This window comes from Geotrypetes seraphini, chromosome 9 (assembly GCF_902459505.1).
Source record: "Geotrypetes seraphini chromosome 9, aGeoSer1.1, whole genome shotgun sequence".
Classification (NCBI taxonomy): Eukaryota; Metazoa; Chordata; class Amphibia; order Gymnophiona; family Dermophiidae; genus Geotrypetes; species Geotrypetes seraphini.
The window spans coordinates 185,076,501-185,097,098 of NC_047092.1; the positions used below are offsets into that span (position 1 = coordinate 185,076,501).

Sequence of the window (20,598 nt, forward strand, 5' to 3'; positions counted from 1 at the left end):
CCATTGAAGTTAACCAGACAAACATAGTGGTACTAAGACTGTGTGGGGATGCTTTGCTGATTTAGGACCTGGAAGGAATTGTGAATTCTGCACCTACCCGAAAATTAAGGAAAATGTTGTCACCTGTCTGTGAGCTGAAGTGTAATTGGGTTATGTAGCAAGACAATGATCCAAAAGCTGAATAGCTGAGGAGAAACCAAATTAAAGTTCTGGATTAGCCACCCTGCTGTGGCAGGACCTGAATTGAGCTAATCTGTCTGAATTAAAGGGTCAGGGGATGGGACTTCATATACCACTTTTTCGACACCAAGCGATTTATATATTTTAAGCAGGTACTTATTTTGTACTTGAGGCAATGAAGTGTAATTTGCCTAGACTCACAAGGAGCTGCTCTAACCACTAGGCCACTCCTCTACGAAGGGCTCCTTTTACTAAGCTGTGTCAGCGTTTTTAGCGCACACTAAACTCGTGCTACGTGGCTAGAACTAACGCCAGCTCAATGCTAGCGTTAGCATCTGGCACGCGCGGCAATTTAGTGTGCGCTATTCCACGCGTTAATGCCCTAACGTGGCTTAGTAAAAGGAGCCCTAAGATTCTTCAAAAACGATGTGAAAGATTGATATTATAGAAGTGTTTGGTTGCAATTATCACTGCTAAAGGTGGTGCAATGAGTTATTAAGTTACTTTGTTGATGATATGGGTGTTGGTTAACTATTTGTCATGCTAGGGCTTATTTTCAGGGAAACGCGGGTAATAGTATTCTAGTAGGTGCGGAATGTTAACATTCTAACCAATAGAACAAATGATTTTAAGTGCTTATAATTTGACATTTTAAAATGCAGCTATGCGTGGATGATTCGCCTACGTAAATATCAGAAGTAGTTCGGGTGCTAGTTATACAAACAGGATATGGTTAATACTGAATCTAAATAATGGTTCATGATGCAGGTTTTCAGCTTTCCCTTCTCAGAAATTCACACTAGGCTTAGCTTATTTGCATGAACAGCAGTCTCCCCATAGAGAGTGCTTCCGAGTCACAATGCATGTCTCAATGAGGCTTGTGCTCATGTACAACAGAACTAGGTCAAGCTTTTCTGGAAACCAATCATTAACAGGGCTGATTTATTAAAGATATTTAAGCTATTCTGTGCCTCTGGGACAAAGTTTGAATAAGGAGAAGTATATATGGCAGTAATAAGAGGCAAAGGGGGGAAAAAGACACTGAATATCAAAAATGGAAACATGGATTCTATTTGGAATGTAGATTTCTATGGTTTCTGGGTTTAGTGGGGGTTTTGAGCTTTTAAGGAAAATTTGCTCTATAAGAGACTTCTTGGAAAGATCTTCTGCTGTGCTGTTTGCACTAACCCTTATGGAAATCCATATGCTGTGATTGCCCGAGTGTTTTTAATATTCCATACAGAGATCATTCTCAAATCATGAACTCATTTTGAACCACTTAAGACTATAGTAGTAACCTGGATGGTTTCAGGAAATGGCTACAATCTGTATAAACCATAGCCCTTAAGCTCCTCTATAATGCTCATAAAACTGATTATGTTTCTCCTCCTCTGGTTCTCCACAATCTTTAGGACCCAAGTTCAAAGTTTTTCTCCCAGCTTGTCAAGCATTTTACCCAGGACTCCGTAGTTACTTTGCCAAACATTTAGCTATCTTATCCCTTGGTCTTTGGAACTCCCGCTAGAATCTTCTTATTTATAGTTCAAAACTGATGACTAGGCTTAATCTCAAGCACGATTTTCTTCCCACCACTCTTCGGGTCTGGGGAGTTGTATTTGTCTCCTGTTTTTATTTACCCCACTCCCTTTACAAAGCTACGCTAGTGCTTTTTGTGCCAGCCACCACGGTAACAACTCCGATACTCATAGAATTCCTATAAGCGTCCAAGCAGATACCGACATGCTAATAATGCTACTGCTGCTTTGTAAAGGAGGGCCTTAATATTTTATATCGAATCTCTGGTCTGTTTTAGTTTTGGTCTGTGTTGATGTTTCTAATAAGGCAAGTTATCAAATCAAACAATGTGTAGAAGCCAGGAAAGGATTAAAATACATTTGAAAACTAGTTACGTGTTCAAATTACTGAGGGAAGATATGATTGAGATCTACAATATCTTAAGTGGTGTAGAAGGGTAAAAGTGAATCAATTTTTCAAAAATTGCAAAGACTTGCAGACACTTAGGGGTCCTTTTACAAAGCACGCTAGTATGTCTTAGCATTTAGCACGCCTTAGTAAAAAGACCCCTTATTGAAGTTACATGAAAATACCTTTAAAACAAGTAAAAGTTCAAATGAAATTTATTTATTTTAAAAATTTCTATGCCGTCTAATTCCTATTTTTTCACTGAACAAATAGTTAAGTTCTGGAACTCATTGCCAGAGTAACATAGTAACATAGTAACATAGTAGATGACGGCAGATAAAGACCCGAATGGTCCATCCAGTCTGCCCAACCTGATTCAATTTAAAAATTTTTTTTTTTTTTTTTTTTTTCTTCTTAGCTATTTCTGGGCGAGAATCCAAAGCTTTACCCGGTACTGTGCTTGGGTTCCAACTGCCGAAATCTCTGTTAAGACTTACTCCAGCCCATCTACACCCTCCCAGCCATTGAAGCCCTCCCCTGCCCATCCTCCTCCAAACGGCCATACACAGACACAGACCGTACAAGTCTGCCCAGTAACTGGCCTAGTTCAATCTTTAATATTATTTTCTGATTCTAAATCTTCTGTGTTCATCCCACGCTTCTTTGAACTCAGTCACAGTTTTACTCTCCACCACCTCTCCCGGGAGCGCATTCCAGGCATCCACCACCCTCTCCGTAAAGTAGAATTTCCTAACATTGCCCCTGAATCTACCACCCCTCAACCTCAAATTATGTCCTCTGGTTTTACCATTTTCCTTTCTCTGGAAAAGATTTTGTTCTACGTTAATACCCTTTAAGTATTTGAACGTCTGAATCATATCTCCCCTGTCTCTCCTTTCCTCTAGGGTATACATATTCAGGGCTTCCAGTCTCTCCTCATATGTCTTCTGGTGCAAGCCTCCTATCATTTTCGTCGCCCTCCTCTGGACCGCCTCAAGTCTTCTTACGTCTTTCGCCAGATACGGTCTCCAAAACTGAACACAATACTCCAAGTGGGGCCTCACCAATGACCTGTACAGGGGCATCAACACCTTCTTTCTTCTACTGACTAAAAAGCGGTTAGCATAGCAGGGTTTAAGAAAGGTATGGACAAGCTCCTGAAGGAATAAGTCCATATTGAGATAGACACTGGAGAAGCCACTGCTTACCCTGGGATTGGTAGCATAGAATGTTGCTACTATTTGGGTTTCTGCCAGGTACTTGTGACCTGGATTGGGCACTATTAGAAAAGGAAACTGGGCTAGATGGACCATTGAACTGACCCAGTATTGCTATTCTCCTATTCAAACAGAAAATACAAAAAAATAAAATCTAATCTAAATCTTGGATTTATATACTATGTCATCTCCCCAAAAGAAGCTCAATTCGATTCACATAAAAATCGATAATCAAAGTGAAAGTAGTTAGAGAGAAAATCATTTATTAACGAAGACCCTCATCCGACATCTTAGAGAGAAGATAACTAATTTTCTAACAATTGATGAAATAACAGTATTTTCATAGATTTACGGAAAATAACACATAACATACAGGCAAAAGCTCCACAACCATCTATCTTCCCTGTGCATCTCACAATGGGATAATCTCAAAAACATTTTTCTGTATTCGATCTCTGCAAATTCTTGACTTTAAAAATGTCCATGACATCAGGAGCTTGGTAACTACAGACTTAAAAGGATACTGAACTGAAAATTTGGTCTTTGTTGCTTGTTGTCATTGTGATATTGGATTGTGTTTGTTGACTAATAAAGTTTTGAATATAAAAGGACGTTGAGCTGGCTTTGGTCTGGTTTGCCCACCTTTATTTTGTTTTGCTGTGTATGTATCACATAATACTGGACTAGTTGTTTTTACTCAAAAGATACTTACTCAGGAAAGTGTTTCTTTCAACTAGAAATAGGGCAAAAGGTAAAGGATGGATTTGCAGGATCCCCCCGTCAATGCACTGGCCCTAGAAGTAGTATGTCTTAAGAGTCCAGTGTTTCTCAACTCGGTCCTGGAGTTCCCTCTTGCCAGTCAGGTTTTCAGGATATCTACGATGAATATGCATGAAATAAATTTACATATAATGGAGGTAGTATATGCAAATAAAGCTTACACATATTCATTGCAGATATCCTGAAAACCTGACTGGCAAGGGGGAACTCCAGGATCCAGTTGAGAAACACTGTCTTAAGACCTTGAAACAAACAATCTCTAGGTTTTCAAAGTTTATTCAATTTGATATAGTTTTAAGATACAGTTTTGAACTTAATATTCAAAGTCCTTCTGCAGTTTTAGTGTTGAAATCCTGATTTGATAACGTCTGTATCTGTATTGTGTTATCTACCGGGGGGGGGGGGAGATGGGAAATTTGCGGTTTGTGTCATATGTGTGAGACTAAAGGACAAGCAATGTGTTAACCGCGGTGTAGAAATTGTTAAATAAATAAGGAGAGAGCCCAGGCGCGTGGGAAACATTTAAGAGGTTGCTAGCTCCCTTTTCCCTCCGTCTCGAGCCCAGAGAGAAAAGCTTCCGGGGCTTCAAACGCCCCTAAATCCACCCGTGAACTCGATCCAAAATGGCCGCCGGACGTGACGAAAGACGCCTGCGTAGAGGCAGCCAATCCCAGCTTTACCACGCCTCTCGATGACGGCCGACGGTTGGCGCTGCCATGGCAACCGCGCGGCTCGGCTGATATTGATGGCGGAGACGATGGGGGAAGCGCAGACGGAAGTGGTCGAGAACTCGTATAACATCCGACCCAACTTCCACCACAAGTGAGGAGGGGATTTTAAGAAGCTTCGACAACAATATCATTCTTGGGGGGGGGGGGGAGGGGGGGAGTTTTCTTTTAAATCAGCGTCTTGCAAACTTTGGAGCACTAAACCAGAGCGTGGGCGTCACCGTGATGACATCACATGCATGTGTGATGTCATAACATCAATATAATAATAATAATAGAACAGTTTATATACCGCAGGTTTACAATAATTAAAAGATGTTACAGATTGAGTGGATTTAACAATGTTCCACGCATTCGCACACGCCCTCCAGCTGCGGGGGGGGGGGGGGGGGACGACGACTGCAAAAGAAGGGGCGCTGGTGGCGGCTGACTGTCTACAGGATGTGCCTCTCGCCGTGAGAATCTCCATTTAAATAAATGTCAGCTCCCCAAACCAGTCATATCATAGTCTTATCAAAAATAGGTAGGAGTTAAAAAAAAATATACAAAAGTTCTCCACCTACCCCCAAAGAGTACAAAACCATCAAAGAGAACAGGGTAGAGTCAACCACTGTACTTTTCTATTTGCTACTACTCTCTAAAATTGAAAGGGGACAGATTTCGTACAAACGTAAGGAAGTTCTTCACCCAGAGAGTGGTAGAAAGTTGGAATGCTCTTCCGGAGGCTATTATAAGGGAAAACACCCTCCAGGGATTCAAGACAAAGTTAGACAAGTTCCTGCTGAACCAGAACGTACGCAGGTAAAACTAGACTCAGGTCCTTGACCTAGGGGCTGCTGCGTGAGCGGACCACTGGTCTGACCCAGCAGCAGCAATTCTTATGTTCTTACAGCGCTACCAGATGTACGCAGTGCTGTCCAGAGTCAGAAAGAAGACAGTCCCTGCTCCAAAGAGCTTACAATCTAAACAGGCAAGACAGACAAATAAGATGTCATGGATACACTCGAAGTTCTAATAGATCAATATTTTTCTCCTTTTACATAAATATGTTTGTTAAAACAATTTTTACATTAAAATCATCTCATATAATTTTTCCCATAATAAGATACTTGATAAAGGAGGGGGGGTAGGTTTATTATCTTTATCATAAAATATAAATAAATTATCATAATAGTTGTTATATTGTGTGCAACTAACAAAATAAGGGGAGGGAAGGGGATTCATAATTGAATAATAGTTGATAAAATTATTAAATTTTATATGATGTCTAAAATTGTAGTAAGGATTATATAAGATATGTTGTATGTACAATATGTTATGAGATATCAAGTGTATACTTAAGGTAATTGTAAGAATTTTTATGATACACTTGTTGTTATATGAAAAAATTAATAAAAAATGTTAAACAAAAAAAAAAGAACACCAAAAAATAAATATATAGCAAGAGAATTTGTTCCAAAGATTTACACAGTGCAAAGAAACATCAGATATCCAATTGGAAAGGGATCATGGGGCCTGTTACAGCACACAGCTATTCCAATACCCACTTCACCGATCCTAATTATCTTTAATCATTTGTTTCTCCCTCCAATCTTCCTAGACTTCTAAATTTTATTATGAAAACAGTGGATTTCTCAAAATGATTATGAAATCTCATTCCAACAGCAGAGTTACATCAAACTGTAGAGATAGCAATTAATCATCATAACATGTGAGACTTCACTTAACTGCCTGATAGGACTCCATCCCTGTTCGAATTACACTTCCGATGCTAGGGCACAGCTGTCCCTTCCCTTGTTTAAAAGCAGACTGAAAAGCCACCTTTTTGATATAGTGGAGCAGGTGCAAATATGTACATCTGCTTCCCCAAAGTTATTCTATATAAAGGATCAAGTCACACTGGTGCAGCTCTTGTGCCTCGTTGCTCTGTTATACAATTACCCTTTTAGGGAAAAGGTTGTTCACATGGACTACCAAAAATGTAAATCTAGCTGCTCTCTATACAATCACTAATTCTTAGTATGTTTTACCGTCTTTAAATTTCCTGTAAACCGTGCTGAGCTCTATCTTTTTATAGAGAAGATACGGTATATAAGCTTAAGATTTAGTTTAGTTTAACCTATTTTACATGCAGAGAAAGCTTCTAAAATCAGCTCATTGTGTGACAGGAACCAGGTTCTGGAGACCATAGATGCTGACATGCACATATTGCAGTTCCATCCTGCTCTGTCCCTGAAAACACCCACATGTGGCACATGTATAGCACATAATCGTATTGGCTGGTAGGTAATATAACCTGCTAAGTGGAAGAATGTAGAAGTTAAGTAAAAAAAAAAAAATAGCACTGTGTTCCTTTTGAAGATTGATAAGGACATAAAACACAGTGGAATATCGAACTCATGAATAAAAGGACATGATTAGAATTAGATAAGGCTGAGAAATTTGTGAAATAAATGAATGTCTCAGAGCCTCTGACATGCTGGTCCTACAATGACATGAAGGAAGGAAGTTATCAACATTGGCTATGGTTAAGTTGGGCCACCATACCACGAGTCGGCTTATTTTAGGTCCCATTTTATTCAATGAGACCCAGTAGCCCGCATTGATAAGTTCCTGCCTAAAATTGGTTTGAAGACTGTCGATCACTTCTGTTCTACAGATATTGTAGTGGCCTTTAGAAAAATGACATTGTTTCGGACCTCTCCCTTAGGAGGGGATCGAATGATAAAAAAGGGGATCACGAACAGATCGGAGAAGGTTATCATGCCGTTGTACCGGACTATGGTGCGCCCTCACCTGGAGAACTGCGACCAGCACTGGTCGCCATACATGAAGGACACGGTACTACTCAAAAGGGTCCAGAGAAGAGCGACTAAGATGGTTAAGGGGCTGGAGGAGTTGCCGTGCAGTGAAAGATTAGAGAAACTGGGCCTTTTCTCCTTCGAGCAGAGGAGATTGAGAAGGGACATGATCGAAACATTCAAGGTTCTGAAGGGAATAGACTTCGTAGATAAGGGCAGGTTGTTCACCCTCCAAGGTAAGGAAAATGAGAGGGCACTCTCTAAAGTTGAAAGAGGATAGATTCCATACGAACATAAGGAAGTTCTCACCCAGAGAGTAGTAGAAAACTGGAACGCTCTTCCAGAGTCTGTCATAGGGTAGAATACCCTCCAGGGATTCAAGACAAAGTTAGACAGGTTCCTGCTGAACCAGAACATATGCAGGTAGGGCTAGTCTCAGGGCGCTGGTCTTTGAGCGGACCGCTGGGCACGATGGACCACCGGTCTGACCCAGCAGCGGCAATTCTTATGTTCTTAAGCTCTTAAGAAAGTGATTATCTCCTGGAGGGTATCTGTCATGAGCCATATTTTTTTTTCTTCAGATGCAGAATTTTGCTTCTGAAATTTGACGTGAGTTATAATAATTGTGAGATTGTGTCACTTTGCAGCTCATTGTCTTCCATTGTTTCTCAGGTTCAGAACAGGTCCAGTGAAAGCATGCATCCAGAAAGTCTTAAAGGAGACCCTGCGTAATAAAGAGTACATCCCTGAGGAAGTTCCACAGCTGACCAAGTCTTTGTCTGAAGCCATTAAGGATAAGCTGAAAGGTAATGAAGGATTTGGGATAACTTTGAAACATTCATTTTATATCCTGCCTGCTTAGAAGCAGTGAGAACAATACCAGCTCAGAGCTTCTACTTCAGGCCCTTGATATTTCAGCTAGACAAAATTTCCTGCTGATGGTTCTGATCATTTAATTTGTCTGAACAAGTACTTTCCCAGCATAAAAAGCTTCGGGAGGCCTATTTCTACCCTTGGGGCAGGCCTGGTTCCTGTGCTTTTACACTGGGCCCCCTGTATTCACTGCTCAAAAATCTAAATACAGATTATAAGTTTTTTTTTCACCAGTATTCTTTTTCTAGTGCATTTAACTATCAGAAATTGAGATACAGTTTAACAAACAAACGTCAAACGTTCTTTCTCTACAGAGACTGGATTTGACAGATACAAAATTGTGGTGCAGGTGGTGATAGGAGAACAGAGGGGAGAAGGAGTGAAGTAAGTTTTGCTTTGTAACTTGTGGTGGTATTTTATTTAGAATGCTTATCACTCACCAAATCATCCTAATACAGGGCCGGTAACAAACATACACAGGTGACATCATTTACACAAATTCACAGCACACACTAACAGAGAACAATGAAACAAAGAGTAACATGCAATCCTTTAACTGTCCTCCCTTTCCTTCCATCCTGTGACGTTCAACAAGTGACACCAAGCCTATAGGATCTTAAGCGGTACTAAACACCTGCCAAAACGGTTGTACCTTTAAACTGCTGCAGGTCTTGTATTCTGCTCAGTTTAGGGGCAGTGCATTCAGTAATTTTTGCCCAAAGTATGGTAATTCCCTCACACATGTACATTTATTATTGCCAGAAGACTGGAGGGGTGACGGGTTGGGAGAGAGATGCGATACGCATAGACTAACTGCTCATCTTGCATTTGCCGCCAGAATAGAAGCTTCAATTTCACTGCATTGCATGACACTTGTGAGTTTGAGCTATTAAGAATTATCACAGTTGTCTTGTGAAAGCTGCATCTTGTGACTCAAGATTGCACAGAATTTACCACAAAAAGGAAAACACAACCCCACGTATAGCAATACAAAACACAAAAGAGAGTGGGGAAGATACATGGCACATCAGCCTCAAGGGCAGTCAATTTATTGAAGACATAAATAGCTAAAACCATATACAAAAAGTAAATAATGCATGCCTATCAGACAGTCTTTTATCCTTTTCTGTACTGGACCCCAACAAGGTCCGTGTTTCGGCTTGGAAAGCCTTCCTTAGGGATATGCTAATGAAATCCAGTAGGTGGCGCCAATATACTTGTAAAAACTAAAAAGGAATGCTCTCGGTTCATATATGAAAGCTTGCAAATCAACGTTATGCCCAGTCCCAGTGCAGAAAAGGATAAAAGATTCTGATAGGCTTGCATGATTTATTTTTTGTATATGTTTTTAGCTATTTATATGTCTTCAATAAATTGATTGCTGTTGAGGCTGATGTGCCCTGTTCCTTCCCAGCACAGAGCCATGCAGTGCAGTGAAGAAGCTACTCAGTTTTTGATCTCTAAAATGTGACCATAAGGGTCCACATTGTGAGCGCATGCTTGGCAAGCATCTTTCAATTCCCTAATTCCCTCTTTTCTTTAGAATGGCTGCCAGATGCTTTTGGGATGCTGACACAGATAACTACGCTCAGGAGGTATTCATGAATGTAAGTGATTACAAATTACACAGAAAAAACCCAAATACAGTACTCCCCCCGATATTCACGGGGGTTCCCAAAATGTTGAGAAACCGCGAATACGGTTTTTAGGCAGGGGAAGCAGGAGAGGGCAGTCGGAGCGCTGGCGAATGAAGGAAATCACTCGCTGTATGCTCCGACCGCCTCTTCCTGTACAAAAGTTGGGCCTCACCAATCAGGAATTGTGTGCCGGAGCATACTGCGAGTGATTTCTTTCACTTGCTGGCACTATGGCTGCACTCTCCTGCCTCTCCAGCTGCCCTCTCCTGCCTCCCCTTCGCGGTCAGAAAATACCGCATATGACCAGGACTGCAGACTGCAAATTCGCAGGGGAGCATTGTACACCTATATTTCCAATGTAGGTTTTTCTATACTTAACATGGATAATAGTCTTCTATTTTAATTGCATCAACACTATCCCTCACCATCCACCCTGCTCTCCTCTGCTCCTTAGAACTGGACATGATTGGCAAACACAGAACTATCTGCCTAGATTAAAAAATATATATATTCTGTATCACTTGGTAGACTGGTATAGTCCTTACGAATGGGTAATATGCCTCACTGCTACCAGTAGGTTGAGACTGAGATCAAACTTGAATATCAGTATAGCATGCCCCTCTTGCTACTCCAGTTTTCCTCATTCTCCGGTAGCAGAGTGATTGGCTAATTTCAGCTCCCCTCTTAGCACTGTTGGAACTTTGTTTGTGGACCCCTGGTTCCCCTTTTTGTGCCGGATAGAGCTTGGGTGGGTTCTGTTTGGGGATCCGTCCGACCTTGGGGGTGTTAAACCCGGCAGGTCTTGTGCTGGGTCCTCCCACCATCTACCTCCACCTCCCCATATTTTTGTAGTGGGCCTCAGCAGGTGGCCTGGCCCCCTGATTGGTCAGCCCTCCAGCTTTGAGAGCCATGAAGTCTGTTCTGACTAAGTAAAAAGAAATAACAAAAAAATCCCAAGCGGGCAGATGGACAAACTGCCTGACCACCCTCATCTCATCTGCCCCATCTTACTCATCCTTCAGGAAATCTCTCAAATCTTTCCTCTATGACAAATTTCTGGAACCTCCCCCATCACCAAATACTCAAATACTACCATCCTATAACAGAAACTAGTTGTCTTCCTGACATTCTTCCCTGAAGAAGCCCTTTCTGGAAACGTCAATCGCTCCTCCTAAACTTACTTGCTCCACTTCATCACTGACGCTGAAACCGTGGATTGAAGACAAAGTTTTATTTTATTTTTCTTTCCAGCTTATGATTTATCTTTAATCTTATCTATTGTTTTGCCTTTTGTCTTTGTTTTGTTCTATTTCTATCATTTAAATTTCTCCAGAATTCTACTGTTCAACGACTCCCCCTTCTGCTTCTATTCCTTTCTCTCCTCTCTTCTACCTTCCAAAGTATTTAGATCAATGCTGTCTTGTTAAAATGTTTATTTTATTTTTATTTTTCCTCTAACTCTACTTTTCACTTCTCTATTACCCTCCAGGTACTTTAGTTAGATTGTGAGCCTTCGGGACAGTAAGGGAATTTTTCAAGTACCTTTCTTATTTCTAATCTTAATGTATATTTTCTGTAAACCGCTTAGAACCTAACGGATGTAGCGGTATATAAGAAATAAATTACATTACATTACATTACATTCACCACCCTGCATTGATTTTGTATACTGCTTTGTTCTTTATAATGCCTCTCGCACTGCCTCTCCACTATATACATATCTCTGCTGCATATGTACAGTCTCCTGCATGGTAAATCTACACTGTTCCTTTGCTGTATAAATACCTTTTCTGAATATGTACAGTTCGCATTGTATCTTCGCTGTAAATGTACAGTCTCTTACACTGTAAACCGCTCTGAACTATTTGTGGTACTGCGGTATATAAAAAAATAAAGTTAAAGGGTTCGTTTTGCTTTAAAACTGTCTTTTTTTCTGTGTTTTTCTCAACTAACCGGCACTTTCTTTACAGCTAGGACGGTTTTCAGCACAATGAGCTCTTTTAAAGGGAAAAAGTGCTCCAGGCGCGAGGTACTTGTGGCCGGCCTGTGCAAGCGTTGTGCAGGACGGAGTGGTGGGGAAGCCTCGTCGGCAGTGGATGCCAGTGGCCAGGGCACCCCGCCACATGTGCCTCGCGGTTCGGCTTCGGATCATGGGGAAACCTGGGCTTCCCCCAATGCCCACTTGGGGGGGGTTCCCCAGCCGCCGGTTCGGCTGGGGATTCCCTTTTCTTTTTGGTCGGTTCCTTGGCCTCAGCATCAGGAAAGTCCCAAGCTTTTCAGACATGCCAGGCCGCAGGAACTCTGATTTTGGCGATTTCAGGTCCAATTTCAGCGGGAACCTCCTCATTCATTTCAGTTACCTCAGGTGACCTGTCCCCTGTTCTGGAAATACAGGGGCAAGGTATGTCAGGGTCCCCTTCTGTCAAGTCTCTGGCCTTAGGAGTGGCAGCACGCCGTAACTTGTGGCTTCGCGCTTGGTCGGTGGATTCAGCGTCCAAAGCTAAGTTGACGAGGTTTCCTTTTCAAGGATCTTTCTTGTTTGGTGAGGATCTGGACAAGTTGGTTCAGACTCTCACTGATTCTAAAGTGCCTGGTTTGCCTGAGGATAGGCCGCTGGCTCGAGGCAGTGCTGCTCGTGGACATGGGCGTGATTTCTGCTGTTTCTGCTCCGGTCGAGGGGCTGCTTCTTTTCAGTCTCCTGGGCTCTCAAGAGGCAGGTTCTTCCAGCGCATGCAGTCCTTTCGTGGAGCCCACGGGGGTGCAGGTAGCGCTGCTGGGTCCCCTGCCACCCGTCCTGCACAATGACTCCTTGCCTGCGCCAGTCTTGGTTCCGGCAGTGATCTGGGACGGCTATGCTCTGGAGTTCGCACGGTCCTTGCCAGACCGTTTTCTTGCTTCTCCCTCGAAAGTAGCGTGCAAGCAGCAGGCTTTTCGCCAGACCCTTCAAAGATTGTTGGATCTTCATGCAGTGGTTCCAGTTCCCCTGCTGGAGTGGGGCACAGGTTGGTACTTGATTTCCTTTGTGGTGCCAAAGAAAGAAGGGACCTTTCGACCCATCCTGGATTTGAAGGGGGTCAACAGGTCTCTTCGCGTGCCTTCCTTCCGCATGGAAACTCTGCGGTCTGTGATTCTGGCGGTTCAGCCGGGGGTGTTTCTGACCTCTCTCGATTTGACCAAGGCCTATTTACACATTCCTATTCGGGCCTCCCATCATCACTTCCTGTACTTTGCGATCTTGGTGCAACATCATCAGTTCGGTGCACTTCCCTTTGGTCTGGCTATGGCTCCGCAGATGTTCACCAAGGGGCAGTCTTCACTGGTGGCTTCAGACCCCCTCCCAATCTTGTACAAGGGGCAAGTCTAGATCAGTCGCAGTGGACGGTGCTGCTCATGGATGCCAGTCTTCTCGGTTGGGGAACTCAGTGTCTAGGTCACTCAACTCAGGGCACATGGTCCACGGAGGAGGTTTCTTGGTCGATCAGTGTTTTGGAGACCAGAGTCATCCATCTGGCGTTGCTAGCCTTCCAGCCCTTTCTGATGGGCAAGTCAATCAGAGTTCTGTCGGACAGTTCCACGGCGGTGGCCTATGTCAATCATCAGGAGGGGCACCAGGAGCACTTTGGTGACGCAGGGGGCGACTCTGCTCCTGGTCTGGGCAGAGTCTCACCTTCAGGAGATCTCAGCATCCCACATAGCTGGAGTGGAGAATGTTCAGGCAGACTTCCTAAGTCGTCACATGCTAGATCCCAAGAGTGGTGTCTAAGCCCCGTGGCCTTTCAGTTGATAGTGCAATCCTGGGGTCAGCCCCTCATGGACCTGATGGCCACAAGTGTCAACGCCAAAACGCCCCACTTATTCAGTCATCGCAGAGACAGTCAGGCGGAGGGTCTAGATGCGCTGGTTCAACCATGGCCAATGGAGGGGCTGTTGTATGTGTTCCCTCTGTGGCCATTAGTGGGCAGAGTTCTTCTCTGCATAATTTTCCATTGGACGACCTGCTAACTCAGGGTCCCATTCCAATGTTCGATCCGAGTCCCTTTAGTCTTACGGCTTGGCTCTTGAATGGGTTTGCCTAAGTAAGAAGAGGTATTCAGATAAAGTGATCTCAACGTTCTTGGGGTTCCGGAGGTTTTCCACCTCTTGTGCTTATGTGAGGGTTTGGCGTCTATTTGAGAAGTGGTGTGATGCGCATGGAGTGGTCTCTTTTTGCGCTTCCCTGCCTAACATCTTAGAGTTCTTGCCGGATGGCCTGGATAGGGGACTGGCTTGGTCTTCTCTCTGGGTTCCACTTGTGGCCTTAGCCTTTCGGGGGTTCTTGAAAGGTCAGCATTTGACTACCATTCCTGATGTTATTCGCCTCTTGCGGGTGGCCAAGTTGATCAGGCCTCCCATACGACCCTCTGTTCCATCTTGGGATCTGAATCTGGTTCTGTCAGTTCTGGTGTGCTCTCCTTTTGAACTGTTGGACGACTGCTCTCTGAAGGACCTTACTCTTAAGGCATCTTCTTGGTGGTCATTACTTCAGCTAGACATGTTTCTGAGCTGCAGGCTTTCTCTTATAGGGCTCCCTTCTTGGAGTTTTCTAGGGAGCGGGTTGTCTTGAGGCTTGTTCCTTCTTTTCTGCCAAAAGTGATTTCTCCTTTTCATGCCAATCAATCTGTAGTCCTCCCGGTGTTGGGTTGTCGGGAGGGCTCTTCTGAGCAGAGACAGCTGCACAAGTTGGATGTCAGTTGGGTCCTTCACTCTTATGTTCAGAGGACCCAGGAATTCAGGAAATTAGATCATCTCTTTGTCCTTTTAGCGGGTCCTCATAAGGGGGATGACGCTTCTAAGGCTACTATTGCACGCTGGATCAAGGAGACTTGCTTCCGCTTATCTTCTGAAGCAGAAACCTGTTCCAGACTTTCTCAAGGCTCATTCCACTAGGGGTCAGGGCAGCTTCTTGGGTTGAGTCTTCTCTAGTGTCTCCAGTGGATATTTGCAAGGCTGCAGATTGGTCTTCTCTGCATTCTTTTGTCAGATACTACCATGTGGATGTTCACGCGCGTCGGGACGCAGTATTCGGTGAACGTGTTCTCGTGTCGGCCCTTCGGGGGTCCCACCCTTGATGGGTACTGCTTTGGTACGTCTCATTTGTAAGGACTATACCAGTCTACCAAGCGATACAGAAGGAGAAATTAGGTTCTTACCTGCTAATTTTCTTTTTGTTAGCCTGTAGACTGATATACCGTATTTTCACGCATATAACGCACGCGTTATACACGATTTTTACAAACCGTGCATAACCTTGCGCGTTATACGCGTGAGCGCGTTTTACAAATTTTTTTTTACATAGTCCCCCCCCCGATGTCCGATTCACCCCCCCCCCCCCGCAGGACCGCTCGCACCCCCACCCCGAAGGACCGCTCACCCGCACCCCCACCCCAAAGGACCACTCGCACGTACCCACCTCTGATGTCAGAGAAAGGGCAGGACTGCCGGAAGACGAAGCAGTGCAGACGCAGGGCTCACAGAAGGGCCAGGACTGCCAAGAGGAAGCAGCAGGACACCAGTAGGAGCTTCTACATGATGAGGGGGGGGTCAGGAGGCTGTGGGGGTGCGAGCGGTCCTTCAGGGTGGGGGTGCAGGTGGGAGTGCGTGCGAGCGGTCCTTCGGGGTGCGGGTGCGTGCAAGCGGTCCTTCGGGGTGGGGGGGTGAGCGGTCCTGCGGGAGGGTGAATCGGACATCGGGGGGGGGCATCAGGCTTTCAGGGTGGGGACAGGACTTCAAGGGGGAGAGGAGAGTTGGGGCGGGCGCAAGGAGAGTCGGAGTGGCCAGGGGAGAGTCGGGGCGGGCGAAAGGAGAGTTGGGCGGCGACGGGAGAATCGGGGCAGCATGCGCAGTATACGGGTGTGCGCGGTATATAAAAATTTTTATACATATATTTCGGCTTCCTGCGCGCTATACCCGTGTGCGTGTTTTACATGGGTGCGTGTTATCTACGTGAAAATACGGTAGTCCCCCACCCTGTCTGTCTTTGTGCGGTGTTTGTGGGTTTTTGCTCATGTGCAGATTTTGAATTTTTCTGCAGGTTCTAGTATTTTTCTAGGGTCAGGGAGAATTAAGAACAGCGGTGATGGCTCAGCTAGCTTAGCTGGTGAGTTGTGGGGATGTTTTACTTCCAGGATCAAGTTCTATACATGTTCCAACAGTTGTTTCAAGATGTTTGTTGTTTTCGTGAATGTTATTTACTGTTTTTCAGTTAAGAAATTTCCTAGGTTCTGCTTGGCTATTCGGCAAACTGGAGTAGCAAGAAGAGCATGCTATACTGATATACAAGGTTGATCTCAGTCTCCACCTGCTGGTAGCAGTGAGGCATATCACCCATTTGTAAGGACTATAGCAGTCTACAAGCTAACAGAAAGAAAATTAGCAGATAAGAAACTAATTTCTCCTTAAATAGTTCTTTTTGCCAGATTTTCTATTAGGTTAGTTTCCAATTTATTTATTTCTTTTTTTTATCAATTCAAGTGACCCCTTGTGAACACACAGAAAATCATTAGGCAGGTATATTCTGGGCTGACATTGTGATATCCAATAATCTAGGAACTTCACAAAATATAATAGCATAAGTTTAAGAACATAAGAATTTAAGAACAGCCATACTGGGTCAGACCAATGGTCAATCTAGCCCAATCTCCTGTTTCCAACAGTGACCAATCCAGGTCACAGTACCTGGCCGAAGCCCAAATAGTAACAACATTTCCATGCTAGCAATCCAGGGCAAGCAGTAGCTTCCCCCACATCTGTCTCAATAGCATATAAAGCTATTCCTGCTATGTCTGCGATCTGACTGGATGGATGAGTTATGTGGATAATGATTAAATATCATTATTATCCATAAAACGTCAAGCCTCACCCCAGTCCTACTTCCTGATATTTACACAAGTGGTTCTATAAAAGTAGCAATTTTGGAATTTTCTAATACACTGCCTGCAAATTCAAAAGTTGTTGAAGCAGTGTCCTTTCAGGTACATAGGTGTTTTTCCCTGGAGGACTCAAATGGAGCTGCAGTAGGATTTGAACCAGGCTTCTCTGCTCTAACCATAAGGTTCCTTCTCCACTCCAATTCAAGCAAAGGCCTTTACACAGACAGCATGGTTTTGTAACTTGACCCATGCTCGTTTTATAATCTCATTGCAGCGAAAAGGACGAACAGAATGCTAGGAATGATAAAGAAGGGGATAACAAACAGATCGGAGAAGATTATCATGCTGCTGTACCTGGCCATGGTGCGCCCTCACTTGGAGTACTGCGTCCAGCACTGGTTGCCGTACATGAAGAAGGACATGGTACTACTCTAAAGGGTCCAGAGAAGAGCGACTAAAATGGTTAAGGGGCTGGAGGAGTTGTCATACAGTGAGAGATTAGAGAAACTGGGCCCTTTCTCCCTCGAACAGAGGAGATTGAGGGGACATGATTGAAACATTCAAGGTACTGAAGGGAATAGACTTAGTAGATAAGGACAGGTTGTTCACCCTCTCCAAGGTAGGAAGAATGAGAGGACACTCTCTAAAATTGAAAGGGGATAGATTCCGCATGAACATAAGGAAGTTCTTCTTCACCCAGAGAGTAGTGGAAAACTGGAACACTCTTCCGGAGTCTGTCATAGGGGAAAACACCCTTTAGGGATTCAAGACAAAGTTAGACCAGAATGTATGCAGGTAGGGCTAGTCTCAGGGCGCGATGGACCACTGGTCTGACCCAGCAGCGGCAATTCTTATGTTCATTAAGTGCACTGCAATGTTTTTATTTGTGAAGTAAATCAAGCAGACTAGAAAGGCCTTTGGATCCTCATCTTGCCATGATGTTATACTTTCTGCACCTTATTCTTTTAATTTGATATACTTTTTTGGCAGTCTGACAGATGTAAGACATCATGGCCTAGTGTCCCCTGACTGGCATTTACCATGTTATTGTCGGGATGGGTAAAGAAGGGCACCGGAGAACCACTATTAAAGATTTATGTTGTCACTGCTCAATTTAACTTTCCTTGCAAGTTTCCTGAAAATTGTGGATTGGGTCTCCCCTCTCCTCAGGTGAAAGCCTGGATAATGACCTGCATTTATTTTTCTATATGTCACTGTCTCTTAGTAAAGATGGCTAAAGTAGCAGGTCCAAAATATGGAGAATGGCCAGTTTTCTCTGCCATGGGTCCATAAGCTGTCTGCAACAATTATGTGGGGCTTGGATTGTTGTATTACAAATGATCTGTGGTAACAGGATTCATTAAGTCACCTTTTCTCAGAGATGTTTTATAATTGGCCCATGCTTTTTGTAAATTACTACCCCAAAACAATTAGCATGCTATTCAAGAAATTTGTCAATTGATCTAGCTAAACCTTCCTGACTCCCCTGATCCTAATGCATTTTCCAACTATCAACCTTGTAATCTCCCTGGGAAATTCCCAGGCAAATTATTTTGTAAACCGCCTAGAACTGAAAGGTATTGGCGGGATAGAAGACACCAATGCAATGGTTCTTTCTCTATTGCAGGGATACATAGGTAGTTCTCACAGGGGTTTTCTTTTCTGTAAGAAGGGTACTGTGGAAATGTGAGTAAAAATAAAGTTACAAAGAATGTCATTAACAATAGAGGCTCGTGGACAGATTGAACCTGATGCACATCTTTCCTCTTTTATTCTCAGGACAGTCTGTTCTGTGTGGCAGCTGCATTTGGTTGCTTCTATTATTAACGTGTTGGGAAGTTACAGAGGAGCTCAAGCATCGTTTTACAGCTTCCTTGGGTATATGCCAGTGAGCTCATCTTCTCTGAGTCAGCTTGACTGTCAACACAATTGACCAAGTTGAAATGGCCTTGCCTCGACGATGTTATAATGCTGGTGTTCGGTGCAGTGTTTCTGCAGATAAAACAATATGGATCCAATTGGAAGCTTTTCTGTAGCTGAGGCTTGTTTCCCTCCCTTTAATATCCTGTGCGGCAGAAGTCGTGGGATTGCACTCAGATGGCAGCAAGGAGCAACATCTGGATGAAGACATTCTCAGTGAAATAAATCTTTTATTTGTTCACCTAGGCTAAAAGGGCAATTCTAGAATCTAGGCACCCACATTTACACACCTAAAATAGTAGCTCTGCTCTTAATCATGGTGTTGTTCTGCAAAAGCAGATCTAACTTAGGTAGCACATAAGTATGAAGGGGGAAGGAGGGTGTACACATGAACAGTGCATGGGCTGGACATGATTTGGGACTCCCATGTGTGCACATTAGTTATGTATATCCCTGTTTTATTTAAGCACCCACACTTACACCAACTCTATGGCATTCTAGTGTCCTAAAGCACAACTTGGTCAGCCAGGCACCATTATAGAAAAGCCCCCCCCCCCCCCAACATACTGTGTCTCTTTTGGGTACCTAATGGAGGTGCCGAATTATAGAATTGCCCCTCAATATCCAGGGAGGAGAGGACCATTACAACTGGCCATACATATAGCTGCACGACTTTGAAGTGGACCAGAGTAAAGTTATTTAAACAGCACAAAATCTCCACAAGTGAGAATAAAGTCTCTTAGTGACTATGTAAGGTTAATACATATATATATATATATATTCATTTCCTTGATTCTAATAAATGTATCAGCTGTTCAAACTTCTTCATAGAGTCTGAAAAGTATTTGATGAAACAAGAAGAAAAAGACGCAGCGCATGATTTGGGAAATTCTTCCAACCCTTGTGTTTTTTAGTTGGTGGTGAAGTGGTGGGATACTCGTCTTCGATCTGATAATATATCATCGGAACACTAAGTCCTTTTCAAAGCATTTAGATACACAAAGCAGCATACTATTTATTTATTTTTACCCATATCTAAACCCTGAAGCTTTCCCTGTGACACTGACATAACCATACCTTTCACGTACGACCCCTCCTGGTAAGTTAACTCCATATGTGTCTTCTCACCTTCATTGTCTGTCTGAGATTAGCTCATAGCCTGTTTCTTCCCATTGTTTCTCTTTCCCCTTCCACCACAATGGCTTTTGCCCTCTTCTTCCTCCTGATAGTAGCTTTCCACAAACCTCTCCCTTCACCCCAAGCCAATAAACTCAACACCACATTACTCATTTTTTAAACCCATTAACTCATCCTCCCTCTGCCCTAAAATGTCCCTCTCATTCAGCCGTATCCATTCTCCCTGTGAGCATTTCACCTATGATGCAGCAGGCCCTCCCTTGCTTCTCCCTCTGTCACCTGTATTTTGCTCTCTGCTGGGGATATCAAAACTAACCCTAGTCCTCCCAACCAACTCCCATCCTATTCATGCTGATCACATCGCAATATGTCTCCAATAGGCTTACCTACATCCATGACCTTTTCATCTCTTGATCTTTTCATCTGTTCGCACTGACTGAGACCTGGATCTGCCCGGATGACTCTACTTCAGCTGCCACCCTGTGTCATGGAGG

General features: G+C 43.6%; 2 protein-coding genes across 2 annotated transcripts in view; one reads left to right on the forward strand and one right to left on the reverse strand.

The window, feature by feature from the left end:
- PDCD1 (programmed cell death 1) overlaps positions 1 to 4,142 on the reverse strand; it is a 43,188-nt gene extending 39,046 nt beyond the window's left edge. The window contains exon 1 of the mRNA XM_033959653.1: positions 4,033 to 4,142. The gene's annotated coding sequence lies outside the window, so the exon portion shown is untranslated. The remainder of the gene's footprint in view (positions 1 to 4,032) is intronic.
- A 627-nt stretch (positions 4,143 to 4,769) lies between these two features.
- Positions 4,770 to 19,791, forward strand: LOC117367235 (tctex1 domain-containing protein 2-like). Its single transcript, XM_033959654.1, has 5 exons — positions 4,770 to 4,922; positions 8,302 to 8,435; positions 8,817 to 8,886; positions 10,046 to 10,109; positions 18,827 to 19,791. The coding sequence occupies exons 1-5, from the start codon at positions 4,792 to 4,794 to the stop codon at positions 18,872 to 18,874; spliced, it is 447 nt and encodes a 148-aa protein (XP_033815545.1). The 5' UTR covers positions 4,770 to 4,791; the 3' UTR covers positions 18,875 to 19,791.
- Positions 19,792 to 20,598: the final 807 nt, after the last annotated feature.